General features: G+C 23.7%; 1 protein-coding gene across 5 annotated transcripts in view; it reads right to left on the reverse strand.

Annotated features, from left to right (window-relative positions):
* The window catches only part of LOC122847559 (beta-1-syntrophin), a 124,874-nt gene extending 109,891 nt beyond the window's left edge, over positions 1 to 14,983 (reverse strand). Inside the window, exons 1-3 of one of the 5 annotated variants that reach the window (XM_044145333.1) lie at positions 11,549 to 12,710; positions 11,304 to 11,377; positions 7,334 to 7,931 (exon numbers count right to left, since the gene is read on the reverse strand). In XM_044145333.1, coding sequence (XP_044001268.1) covers positions 7,334 to 7,910 — 577 coding nt within the window. In that variant the 5' untranslated portion in view covers positions 7,911 to 7,931; positions 11,304 to 11,377; positions 11,549 to 12,710. Of the gene's footprint in view, positions 1 to 7,333; positions 7,935 to 11,303; positions 11,378 to 11,548; positions 12,711 to 14,710 lie in introns of those variants that run through there. The other 4 variants (XM_044145334.1, XM_044145335.1, XM_044145331.1 and 1 more) reach the window with 4 other exon arrangements.
* Between the last annotated feature and the right edge of the window lie 60 nt (positions 14,984 to 15,043).

A 15,043-nucleotide genomic window follows, 5' to 3' on the forward strand; every position in this document is an offset into this window, starting at 1 on the left:
AACTAAATGGAAAATAAATCTTGTAAAAGGAAATACAAATTATTAAGTACAGAAACGAGAAGGGAGTTTAAAAAAATAAAAAAATTGAGTTCATTTTGCATAAAATTTGTCTTTTATAAGAATGTAATATTGCGTGTTTATAAATTTTATATTTGAATAATTTAAAAGAGGATAATTTTTCACTATTCATTTATAAAATTTATTAATTTTAAGAAAATGCATTAAATATATAAATTCACACTTTACTGATCATAATTTTTATTTTTTTAAATGAAAAAAAATAATTCAATGGAATATATAAATTTTATAATCGTTCCATAAGAGTCTTATCAAAAAAAATATATAATTAATCATCTGATCTTAATTCTGTAAATTTTTATTTTAAGATTTTTCTATTTAAAAAGGTTTTTTTTATTAAACAATTAGTAGTCATTAAGTAGGAAATGAATTAAAAATTGAAAGACTCAATTTGGAGTCTTGACATGATGAAAAAAAAAAAAATGAAAATATATTATTTCGTGTATCAATGAATGGTAATCACATGGAAAAAACATGACAATAGACTCGAGAAAATATGATTAAAAAAAAAACAAAAAATCATTATATGGAAACGTACATACACAACCCAAACAAAGACCCAATGGAGTAGAAAAGAAAACCAACAAACAAACAAACAAACCCAATATGAGCTGGAAAAAATTTCGAGGCGAGAGTTTTGATGGAAGCAAAAAAAATTTAAGCTCTTAAAATAAGACACAATGAAAACAAGAAAATTTAGTTAACGCTCGAAGAATAACGAAGTATATATTTATAAGGAAAAAAGAATAAAAATAATATATATTTTCATTTTACCTATTCAGTTTTTTATTTCGTATTATTCCAGGTAAAAAAGAAAAAAAAAAAAAACAATAAAAAAGTGAATTACAAATTTGCAAATTTACTCGGCTAAGGATAATTTAAGAAAAATAAAAAAAAACACACAATGTGTAGTATATGTCATAATAAAATCAACTGTAAAAAAAAATTTCTTTTAAATTTCCAACAACTCAATTTACATAAACATGTAAAGTTAAAAAGGAAAAAAAAAAAAAATTCAATAAAACATGCAATGATGAAAATAGAACAAGTTTTTTTCACATTAAAATTGAACAAGCTAAAACGTCTGTACTTAAAATTATCCAATGGACTTTTTTAATTTTTTTTTATAATCGTTTAACCTTGGGTTAAAATATCAACGACGTTATGAAAAAAAAAATTTCATATAATACATCAGTCAGAATTTAATAATGAGATACTTGTCTGCAATGATATATACACATGTTTGAAAACACGAGCTTAAAGCTAGTTTTTATTTTATTAATAAACTACCTGGTACAACTTTGCTTCACAAAAGTTGCTACATTTACATCGCACCCTATGTAGGACACAAGATAAAGGTATGGAATTTTATTTTTTTTTTTCTTTAAATAACTAAAAGTCTATCTACTCATATGTGATATATAAAAATTACAAAGGCAAAAAGTTTTTGATTTTTTTTTTAAATCATTTTTTTGATATTCTATCCCTTAGGATATGATAATTTTTTTTTTTTAGTAACTATAGTTATTTATCACTACTATTGTATCAAAAACACAAAGGTACTACGATGAGTTTTTAAAAATAAAAATGTTTTTTTATGTAGAAAAAATTATCTCAGTATTTTATCTTCTAAAATACAAAGTGAAGAATTAATTTTTTTTCTCACCTAACAAGCAGTTATCGTTAGCTAAGTATTAATATCACAAAAGCCTTGTCTTATTATGTTGGAAATAGGATTTTTTTTTGTTCAATGTAAATTTTTTTTCTGTGTAACGATAAGCCCACAATTATATTGTAAATGTAAGGTAAGCTGTTGGAAAAAATTCACAATGTCATTTTGCTTTAAACTTTGATAGAAACATTAAAAAATAATCATCAAAAAAACCGAAGCAATGATGGATTTGATATTTTTAAATTGTGTATTATTTGACAAGCAATTAAGTTATTACGTCAACATAAAATGTCCTTCTATTTAAATGAAAAAAAAAAAAAAAACGAGTCAAGAAAAATAAGGAAAAACTGTTATATTTTTGTATAATAAGAATGAAAGTAAAAAAAAAAAAAATTGAAGAAATAGAATTCGCGGAATTTGAAATAATAGGATTCAAGATGCAATTTTCTTGACGATGTCGCCCACGTTATCCTTCATCCCTTAAGCGTCAGTGAACAATGCATGCTTGAAATTACGCATTCCAATTTCGAAGGACTCTACAGCATATAACCTATTCCCGTCGGCCAAAGAAAAGAGAAAGAATTATATATATTAAAAAGAGAAAGAGGTACATACATTATTCCGTTTGCCCAATAAACGTCCGCCAGTTTAGTTTCAACAATCTACAATTCTATATACTATATATTGCTATTCCTTTAAAAATCACACACAATATCCACAAACGTCCAATTGAAAAAAAAGAAAAATCTCAAAGAGAAGAGCTAAAAATAAAAATAAAAAATTTAACCAAAAAAAAAAAATATAAAATTCAACGAAAAACAGTGTGAAAGACTTGAATTTCGATTTTATTGATTTTCCATAATATATACCTGACAATTTGGATTATATCCAAAAAAAAAAAAATTATGCAAGTGGTCAAAAATATTTCAAATAAAAACCAGTGATGGAAAAATAAAATGACAAAAAAATAATAGATAGTAATATTAATAGAAAAAGAGAAAAACAAAAAATGAATTGAAGACAGGAAAAACCAAGATAAAACTACATGTAAAGACCTCAAAATTGAGTGATTCATAATCTGGTCAAAACGATATTTTATAAAAAGGATTCTGGGTGTCTTCTACTTTTCATCTAACTTCAAAAAAAAAAAAAATTATCCAAGAAAAAATATGAGAAAACTGAGAAAAAAAATTGTTTTAAAAACTGGATAAAAATTTTTTAAATCAAAATAAATTATTTAACATATAAAAATATGTTATCTTTTGGATTCCTGATAATTTTAAAAACAATTATTGTATTTCTAGATGATTATTGTTTGTTCAGAAAACTTTGTAACAGTTATGGGAAAAAAATTTATATTGAAATTGATCACAAATATAAAAATTGTTGTAGTTCTGTATCAGGAATGGTACTTCAACTACAATTTAACTCATCTTTTCCGCATCTTGAGAAAAAAATATATGAAAAGAAAAACAAATAATCATACGAGTATACAACCACAACATGCAGCACCATAATAAAAATACCAATAAACAAAAAAAAGTGTATACATTTCATATTTTCTTTTCTATATGTAATATTTTTCCGACAGAAAAATCAACATGTCATTATGTTACCATCTGGAAATAGATGGCAAAGTCAAACAAAAATAACAACAATAATAGAAATAAAAAAATAAAAATATATACTTTATAGTCACGGAGTTGTTGTGGAGAAAAAAAAAATGTTTAAAAAAGAGAATAGAAAAAAATAAAAAAATAAAAGTCTATATCGAAAGAAGATTGGCTATGAGAGGAAAAAGTTAGTAGGAAATCGCTAGGAACGTTTTTCCATGAAGATAAAACTGTGTTACGAAAAAGAAGAGAAAAAACGTCTTATACCAACCAACTCCCATGTATATAGATGAAAATAAAAAAATAAAAAAAAAAAAAGGAAAGAGATAACGTTAAAAGATCCATACAAAGATGTTTCTATTTTGCGGGGTGTACATTTATTCGACAAAGTCAATATCATCTCACTCTAATTTATTTATTCATTTAATTTTTTTTTTTTTATTTATTTTTATCTAACTAAACTCAGTCGCATCAACAGAATCTTCTGGGCTTTTTTTTCCTATATAACTTTGATGATATTGAACACAATGGTAAATACAATGTGCGGAAAAAGATATAGTCAGTATTTGAAGATTAAAAAAAAAAAATGATGTGAAAATTTATATCCAATTCACCTGGTATGATGAGTATATTCATAGAAAAATGACAATGAATAAAATAAAATGAATTGTCATCGTATAATTCATTATTTTATTTTCATTAGTCATCATCATCATCATCATTTAGTTTATTATTTTCACAACATTGCCCATTCATTCTTGTTTAATTGGATTAATTTATTATGTTTATCATTAATTTTATTGTATTATTACTATTATTATAATGATTAATTTGTAATTGATTATTTTAATTTTATTTTTAGATTATTATTTCATCTATGTGCTTTATAATAAATACATATATGAATATAAATTCTTTCATATATGAAATATATATTTTTTTCATTTTATAATAATATGCAAGTGTTAACTTTAACAGTCAAAAAAATTGAGAACAAAATATATAAGTCGTTGCATTATTTTTATGTGTGTATATATAAAATTAAAAAAAAAAAAAAAAAACTATTATCAACAACAAGAATAAATTTTTTATATTTGTTTTCCGGCTTTGTTTTAACGCAAAAAATAACAAAAGTAATGTTTGAGTAAGTATGTAAAGGCATATACGAAAAAAATAAAAAAAAAGGCTGTAAAAAACAAAAAAAAACTCAAGAGAAGAGAAGTAGAGATACACAGGTAGGCATACATTAAAAAATATAAATGTAAAAGTTGAAATAAAACAAGGAAAAAATGGGGAATAACAAACGTTACAAAAAGTAAAAGCTGAGGACGATAGGAAAAAAAACAAAAAGCTAAAATTTTAAAAATACAACAAATATAAAGTATATGTATTTATAAAATGCACAAGAAAAATGTGTAAGTTGTAAAGCATATGAGAAAGCAATTTCTTTTTCATTTTTTACAACTGATAAAGGGTCTATCTTTAAGGGATCAAAAAATAAAAATTTCATGTTTTTCTGTTAACGTTAATTAACAATTGTTACTAAAGACTTTTAAAAAGTTTAAAAAATATTTAGGACTGATGAAGAAGAGTATTTTGGTTAATTATATGATTAAAAATTCTGTTAGAAACTCGAGTTTCGATTCATGTGAAGTCCAAGCTTTACTACCAGGAAGAAATCGAAATAAAAATTAGAAAATCTTATCCTCTACTTTATGTTGTTGTGTTGTTTTTGGAATTTTTGATATAAAAAAAACTTTCAGGATATCAGAATACTTAGAGAAGTATATTGTTAATTATTAATTTTTAATTTACGAAAAGTTTTAACTGCGTGCGTCTTGCTTTGTTAATAAAAGTTTATGTTTTTGTATAGATATTTTACTCACAGTCATGAGCTTATAGAATTCGACAGAATAGATTTTTTTATTTTTATATATAGTCTTTTCAGATTATCCAACGACGGTCAATAGAAGCAACATCAAGATCAGAGAGTCTCCAGAGATTCGGAGGAATGAAAAATAAGAAGGGAAAAACAATAAATCATACTCGACCTTTTTGAATTTTATATACATATTCTATACTACCGACAGTATAAATAAGGTGATACCAAGGGAAAAAAATAAATATTCAACAAAACAAAAGAAAATAAAAGACAAAAAAAGTGGTAGAAAGCAAATTGTCAAGCTGTGCAATATATTAATCCAGCTAAAAGCTCGTCAAGGGTTAGCAAAATGAGGGTTAAGATAAAGCAAAAGTAAAGTAAGTGCAAATGTGAAATAAAGAATTTTCGGTAGTCAAATTATAAGCAAAGACAAGTTATAGAGAAATAAGATAACACAAGTCAAAGTTGGACAGTTTGAAAAGTCTTTTTGAACTGCAGATAAAGAAGAAAAATAAATAGAAAAGAAAAAAATAAATAAAAAAGAAAAATATTAAGTATTTTATATTATAAATTGGAAAATGAAAGATCACTTTTACTCAATGAAGTGCAAACTTTTGCCTAATTAAAATATATTCTAATAAGAATTCTCATTAATGTTGAAAAAATTAAAAAATTCTAAAATACATTAAACTACAAAATTTTAATTATAATATTTTTAATCATAGAAAAAAAAAAAAGAGGAAACAATAAATATTTATTATTTTTTTTATTAAAAAAAATTAAAAATCAATGAAGCTTGGGCGAGGCAGTATTAAAAAAAAATAAAAAAAAGAAACATCCATCTTTTGATGTAAAATTCTATTAAAAAAGTTGAAATTAGTGTTGATATTTTAATTGGTATATTAACGACAAGATAAATTATTAAAAAATGAAATAAAACAATTCCATGAATTTACGTTAGTAAATAATATAAAAATATATGTAAATTAATTAATTGCATGTAAAATTACTACTTCAAAATAATTGGTATCATAATATAATACTTATTAATTAACAAGAAAAACCAATTGACAATGAACAAGTCTGACTATCTTCTGTCTACTGACATCATAAAAAGAATAATAAAAAAAAAAAACTCATTGTACGACAATTGCAAGATAATATTTTAAAAATAATAATAATAATGATAATGATAACAACAGTGATGACAATTAAACAGAGTGTCATCAAACACTGCATGGAAAAAAATATAAATAAAAAGAGCAGCAGCAAATTTTGATAGAAATAATTTTTTTTTTCCACTCAAAAAAAAGACGCATAGACTGATGAATGAAACAATTTTTGAAAAATAGAAATAAATAAAATTACATTATGCTTTTTGTAGAATAATTTCGTGGCAATGTCATTTTGATGGTAGAAAATATCTCACAAAATTTTTAGGGTTGAGAAATTTTTTTAAAAAACACGAGCAGTCAGAGAATATACTGATTTTCGTAAACAAGTCAAGCAAAATTAAAGAAATAAAAAAAATATAAATAAATAAATAAAAAGTTACAGATTAATATATAATCTTTGGCAAAATAAATTGATAAAAATTATCCGTCAGGTAATTCTTTTGTCAACAATATATGTATCACTATTATCTCATAAAAATTTTAAACTCATTTCTAGTAACTAAATAATTTTTATAAATCTTCACAGTTATCAAAAAAAAAAATAATAATAACGTGATCAGGTAGTTGTTGAAAAACTATGAAACTGTTTACACGTAAGATAGAAAAAAAAATAAAACTTATCTCGTGATTAGCGATAAAAGCAAAGTTCAAAATCATCGATATAATTATACTTTGTAATAATATAAGAGAGAAAATTTCCAATAATTTTACCAGATAATCGTGGCTGGAAATAAAATTTGATGTAAAATATTGATTTTAAAATTAACTTAAAAGTTCTACTTTTGCATTGAGAAATAGTTATGATAATAATAATCAATTGAGATATAAAACTTTTTCTATACTGATGAATTATCCCAATAATAACTCGTTGAAAATCAAGAAATTTAAATAAATAAATAAAAAAAAAACATACCTTCAAGTTCGACTGTTTTTCCAGCTCTCTTGAGTGCTTTAACAGCTTCATCATGTGTTGCTTCACGTAAATCCTCACCATTAACAGCTAATATTGCATCACCAACATACAATTGTTCAGTTGAATCAGCAGCCATTCCTTTGAATATTTTTGATATGAGAATTGGCATTTTATTTTCTCTTCCACCTTTTATTGATATACCAAGACCATTATTATCACTTTTAACAACACGTACAATACGTTTTTGATTAGCAACTGAATCTGGTACATCTGGATCGTTGAAATTATCAATATTGTTATTATTAATATTGCCATTTGTTGTACCACCATTAGACGTTAATATATTTTCATATGATTCATCAAGTGATATACTGAGATAATCATCTTCAAGTGATATAAAAACACGATACCATTGACCGCGTACTTGTGTTTCAAGTACACCAGCACGACCGGATGTTGATGATGATGCTGCTGTTGTTGTTGATGATGATGAGGATGATGTTGGTACTGATGTTAAACTTGATGTACCACCTGTACTCACTTGGCCTGATTGGCCATTTCCGTTTAACTCAACCATTTCAATTTCCTCGCAGATAGACTGCTAAAACACAAATTATTTTTATTTATTAATACTTGTTAAATAAATATAGAAAATCAATTATTATTTATGATTGATTTACTATTGTTCAATTTTTATTTTTTTGATAATATTAAATTTCATATAAGCATTACTATATTGCGTAACGTCACGGAGTGTTGCGACTGATGAAAATCAATAAAGCAATATGAGAAGACTAATGTTATTTGAAATAGAATTGTTATGCAATTTTATATCGGATGCTGAAAAATATATACAAAGGTGTGTCTGTGTGTTAAAAATTACCTAGTAATTTGATCTTGAAAAAATTTCCTTGTCAATATTGAAACACTTAATTATTTTTTGTGTTATTAAATATTTTAAAATACAAATATTTTTTAATAAAAATGATGAATAATAAAAAGTATTTGTCAATTTGCCCTGGGTTATTATGTCGATAAATGAAGAATAGTATTTATTGATTAAAAAATAACTCAACGTAATCAATTTAGTTTGGATATATAATAAATCATTAAACAAAAAGTCAATTAATAATTGATGAAAAATAAATCAAAGTAGTTTGAGGTTGGCAGTCATGTCAATCGCCAAGTTTATATATTATAAAAAAATAGAAAAAAATAAAAAACAAGTATGAAATTTGATGGAATTATTTTTTTTGATTATTGATTTAAAAAAAAAAATTATTTGCTCAAGAGAATTCATGTCAAAAAATTGAAATTTAAAAAATTTAAAAAAAAAAAAACAAATTTAATTGTAATTGAAATAGAATGTTTTTATCATCATCAAAAAAAATTATATTTTTTTTTTTTAATTAAATTAAAATAATTACTTTAATAAAATTTTATTTTTATATAAATTTTTTAAAAATAAACAATTAAATTTTACATTTTTATTACGATCTAGAAACTTGGTAATTAACAAGCAACGAGAGAAAAAAAAAAAAAAAACAGACAATAAGGTCGTAAATGCAGATTTTCTCATGTTTTACGGAATTATTGCGAATTGCGAATTTATACAATATACACCGTTTGAATTCAACTATTATAATCTTTTTTTTTTTTATCATTTTTTTTTTTTTTCAACAATTTTATTTAGTTCGTTTTCAGCGCACGATTTACTCGGCGTGATATATGTTCCACCTATCGTTGGAATTCACCGAACCTTGTTTTCTATTTTTTATTTATATTTTTTTTTTTTTTTGTATTTATTTATTTTTCTATTTATGCCATCCGACAGTATACAGACGATTCGCTCTAGTTTCCAGACGAGATTTGCCATGCGTATCAGAGACTGATGCGACGTACAGAGTATGGCCAACCCTGTGGAACAATTTTATTCTATACCCATCTATCCGCCCACTTTTCGTCAACCCTTAATTTCACGAACCACTTCATCCCCCAATAAGCAACAACTGTCAAGCCCGCTTTCTTCATATACATCAAAATAATCTTTTAATATTATTTATCCTCAATTATATTCACTTTTAAAAATTTACATTAAATTGTACATTAAAATATTTCATCCTTGTTAAGAACTTATTATTATTATTTTTCTATTGTATTATAGTTTTGACTTGAAAATAAATATTTAATATTCTCGTGTGTATTTTTTTTTTTACTGCTTTTTAATGGTTTATTTTTCATAAAAACACTGGTCTATTTTTTTAAATTTATATTATTACTTTAATACTAAATAGAAGATCAACTTTAAAAATTTTTACAGACTTATTTTATTTAATTTTTACTATTATTTTTCAAACAAGAAAAAATTGACTTTTAACATTCCCTAAGGATATGTGCCATAAGTATAAAAAAAAAATAAAAAAATAGACCGAATATTTATTTTTATATTTGTATAAATGTTTTTTCGGAAAAAAACATTAATTTTTTTTGTTGATTTTTATTTAAATTTAAATATTGAACATTCGTTTAAATTTAAAATCAACAAAATTAGTACATGCAATGAAATTAATTATCAAAAATAATAAAAGAGCAGTAAAAAAAAAAAATATTGTAAACGAAAAAAAATAAAATTGAATCAACTTGTTTTACTTGATAAATACATTCGTATTTCATTAATATTATTTAATATGAATGTATGATGAAAGCAATGAAAATGAAAACAAAATTTTCAAATAAAAATGAAGGTAATATACATAGGTAATATGGTATAATATACAGTACACGTTGCGGGTATTCGCGTGTTCCGGATGCGGCAAATGTCGTCTGAATCTCACAAAAACCAATAACCTCTACTCGGTCCTCTGGCGTGGGTATCCAGCTTGTTTATGGCCGGAGGGAGTCAACGAGCGCGAGTGTGCAAAGAACGTAGTTGAAAAAAGGATAAAAAAAATGAAAAAAAAAAAAAGGGAAAGGTATATGGTAAACCAGAAGAATGGGTAACACACTGGATACGTTATATTCTACGAAAATCTACTTGTGACCTTCACCGTCTGGTCAAATTCAAATGCAATTTGGTAAAACATAGTTTTTTTTTTCTCCTCAAAAGTTTAAATGTAATTTCAAGTAAATAAATTATTAAATTAAACAATAAATATAATTTTGTATTATTCAAATATAAAATTATGTGTGTCGATATCATTTGCGTTAATATATATTTGAATTTATGATTGTGTCTGACCAACAAACAAACTGTCCTCGATAATCACGGTCATGCCTTGATTAAGGCAAATAACACTGTGTGTCATAATAGTACCTATTAACAAGTATAATTTGAAGTTTCACCAATGTTATATTATACACGACCTTCTATTTGTTTGGTTGTTTTTTTTTTATTTTACTTGTGACTCTTTGTTTTTTATCACTGCTTCGATAATAATATTATAATTCAATTTATATCATAATTGTAACAAGACTAAATTGACGACAATTAAAGGTCAAAATGTTAATTCAATGTACAAGAATATAAATGACTAATATAACATGAATTCTAGCTTGAAAATTTAAAATATTTTTAAACAAAAATTTATCTTTGTTTATAAATATTCTCTATTTTATATATATATACAAAAATAATATATAGAACGAACAAACTTTGAGGATCAAGTTGTTTTCACATAAACACATATACACAAAACAACACTAATTTTAAACACTAGTACATCAACTATCTCAAAACCACACGCGAACAATTCTTCTACAAACAATCTCAAACTACGATATGCGTTCAAATAACCCAACTTTTAAATAAAAAGGAATTTATAATAAATAATATTAAATGAAAATAACATAAAATATAGTACACAAAAAAAAATATAAATAATATAAAACTTTGTACATAAAAAATATAATATTAAATATATATATTTAAAAGAAAACAAACAAAAAATAAAATCATAAAACAACGACCTACCTCAAGAAAAAAAAAAATATCCACAAGATGTTGAGGGTGAAAAATCAATGAGGAACAAAAACTTTAAGGTCAAACTAAATCAAAAGATTTTAAAATAAAAAAAATAAATATATCATACAAGGATATGTAAGTCAAAACAAAACTAATTTAAAAAAAAAAAAAAAAACGTGCAGCAAAAACAAAGAACTCATTAACTGTAATGAATTTAATTTTATTATTATTATTTTCTTTCACTTTTGATTTACCGTTTTACGGGCGTGAATGGGCATATGACTTCCGGATTATGATGGGAAATTCGAAATAAATCCCTCCTAGAACTCAGATTTAACCTGTTTTTTATTTTTACGTTTTTTTTTTTTGTCTTGTTTTGTTATAAACCGTGTGGATGTTTATAAATATATATTAAATTTTTTATTTAAGGTGAGGATGTTTATTGTCATGAAATAATCATTAATATTTTTTTTTTTATTCCAAGTCACAAAGATCGGCATTTCGATTAGTGACATAACCGTCAACCGGTTTACTCTTCAGTCTGGACATGTCCCCAATGGCCAATTGGCATGTACCAATGATAGTCCACAAATACCCCCCTAAACCCCACTAAAAAACCAACTTATTTGTACACATTCACTTTTGACTTTGAGTATATTTCTTAATTTTTTTATTTTCCTTCACAATACTCATAAGTTTTAAAAGCAAAACACTTTTGTATTTTTTTTTTTCGTAAATTTTTATCAATGGAAAAAGAAATAATTTATTGTTAACGATCAAATTTTAATTTAATAAATCAAGGACGAATTTTTAATTTAATAAAAAATTGAAATAATATTAATTTAAAAATAATATATTTTTTTAATTCACTTTACACTCACAATTCACATTAAACACGTAATTTTAAAGAAAATAATTCACGATATTAATTAACAGAAATTAAAAAAAAAAATATATGAAAAACACATTATCACTATTTTGTTGAAATTTTTTCATACTAATGACGTGTATTTTTAGATTGTGATATAATTTATTTTTTTTATCTAATTTCTATTTATTTATTATTATTATTTTATAACCCGTTTTTTTATTTTTTCGACACTGAGTTATTCAAGTACCACACATACGAAAAAAAAAAAGAGAAAAACGAGAATAATAATAAAGAATATTTAGTACTACAAAAAAATGATTAAAAAAAAAAAAAAAAAGTATAATTTTACTATAAATTTAGTAGTTTAATAATTATTTATCATTATTTTATGAAAATATTATTAAAACTTGAATGAAAAAGAGAAAATAAAAAATTTTTAATGAAAAATTTATAAAAGAATTTTTTTAAAGGTAACTGACAAGTATAACACGCGGATAGAATATTAAATGACACGAGTAAAATCGTACTCCAATCCGTATGTAGCGTCACGTGCGTACTGATATTACGAGTGCCTGGCCTGGTGCCTGCCAGCCAGTTGAGCACTCCATGAACCTTTCGTAAAACTCGGAAATTTTACGAAATACTCCGAAGTTTAACATCGTGTATATATATTGATATATATACATCGCGACGCGTCTCGTTTTGGATCTCATATCATACTGCTGATAAAATAATTTTCTACAAAATCACCAGAAATTTTTATTTACCAAGAGAGTTTTAAAGATTTTTTTTATTTCAAATACTAAATTCGATTTATTAAAATTATTTTCATTTAATCAAACTAATTAATTATACATACAAAAAGAGGATGAGTTTAATTTTTTTTTTTTAATAATGAATTTACTAAATGATTTTTTGAAGTGACTGTTCAAAATTGAGTTGATTTTTTATTTTAATTGTTAAATATTCATTGCTATTTATCAAGTTTATTTATTAAAATTTATCACACAATTAAAAAGTTGGTATTTTAATTTTGACAAATTAAAATTTCAATAAATTTTTTAAATAAATTAAAAAATATAAATGAATTACTTTAAACTGAATGAAATTATTTTTGTTTCTCAATGTTAAAATTAAATTAAATATACAATTAAAATTTGTATAAATAATTGAACCATCAATGAAATTTTGAATGTCATTTTCAAAATATATTCTTGTTAAACAATAAATTTATATTATCAATGTATAGTTATATATCATAACGATAGATATATATAGATTGGTCAAAAGCACATCCGATGAGTTGTCGCTAAAGGTTGTAAATTGGCATCTACACTGACCACTGAAAATTATTCACATTGGATTTAATCGACTTCCGCGTGTATCCAATGAAATTCAATAAGTCGATAAATAATTGTTACAGAAAAAGAAATTTTAAACTATAGATTTTTGAATATATATGAATTTCATTTGATTTATTATGAGAATATAAACGAGCAACTCTCACAAAATATATATTTTTTTTTTTATTATTTATTTATTTTTTATTTTAATATGTACTACGGATACTACAAGTATACTTGTCAAGTATTTTCAGGACAAGCTAGAGTGGAGCTTTATAATAAGAATCAAAAGTTTTATATTTTTTTTTAAATGTTATTTTTTATTTTTCATATTGTTCCACGCAAATAATGTATTAACGTTGTTCTTTGTGTAGAAAATTGTTGTTTGCAATTTCCCATAAGTGAATCTTATTATATATTTTCTACATGAGCTTTATTTTATCGTATATAATAAAGTAGCTTTCAACTTTTATCAAACGCACTTTATTAAAAAATATTATTTTTAATATTTTGTGTTTAAGTTATATTTAAATAACTTTTAAGAGTTTTTTTTTTTATTTTATATATATATTTTTAAATAAACTCAAAACCGTTTAAAGAGTAATTTTGTATTTAGAAAATAGATAAAGTAAAAAATGTAGAAAAAAAAAATAAATTGAAAATGTTTTGTGAAAAATTATTTCAGGTATTCAAGCAAAAAATGATAAAAAAAAAAAAAATACGGACAACAAAATTACCTCGATGACAGGGGAGACAAATGATATGACGACAAATGAATACAACAAATATATAAAGAAAAAAAAATAATAATAATAAATTATTTACTCACTTTTTCATTATCGAATAAAAATAAATTTAAAAAACGAAATAAATTTTATTGTTCATAAGACAATTCAAAACAAAACAAAAAAAAATATTAAAATTTGATCTGTATATATTTGTGTATTTATTTATTTTCCCGCCATTTTGTGTATTTATTATTTTTTTTTTTTTTTGCCAAGAACAGCACACTCACACACTCATGCAAGTTGCCCAAAATCACACGGACATGAATACCCAATTCGTACACAAAAAAAATAAAAAAAAAAAAACATGAAAATGAGTAAAAATGTATATTTAATCGATCGCGGTTTAATGATAATTAATTTAACAATATGATTACGAATAGAGTAATAATAAATTAGAAAGAAAAAAGTACTCACATTATGTAAAAACAGTAAAATTGAGGCAGGTTTTTTTCGACGATCTGGAGAGCCATGATATTGTATATAAAATAATAAATTAATTCACTTAAATGATCACTTTTTTTATGTAAAATTATAATTGTCTTATTGTAATTTACCCGATTAATAAACGCTTATAATTGTTTTGCGTTAAAAAAAATTATAAAAACTAAATAAAATTTCGGAGCTTTGACGATGGAGACTGACCCCCGCAACGATAACTGAATACCGGTTCAAGATGGCTGACAAAGTCGTAGTTTATTTTTTTTTTTATTCGCCAAGCACAACACACTCACACACGCAAGCAAGTTA

This window comes from Aphidius gifuensis, linkage group LG1, assembly GCF_014905175.1.
Source record: "Aphidius gifuensis isolate YNYX2018 linkage group LG1, ASM1490517v1, whole genome shotgun sequence".
In the NCBI taxonomy this organism is placed as follows: Eukaryota; Metazoa; Arthropoda; class Insecta; order Hymenoptera; family Braconidae; genus Aphidius; species Aphidius gifuensis.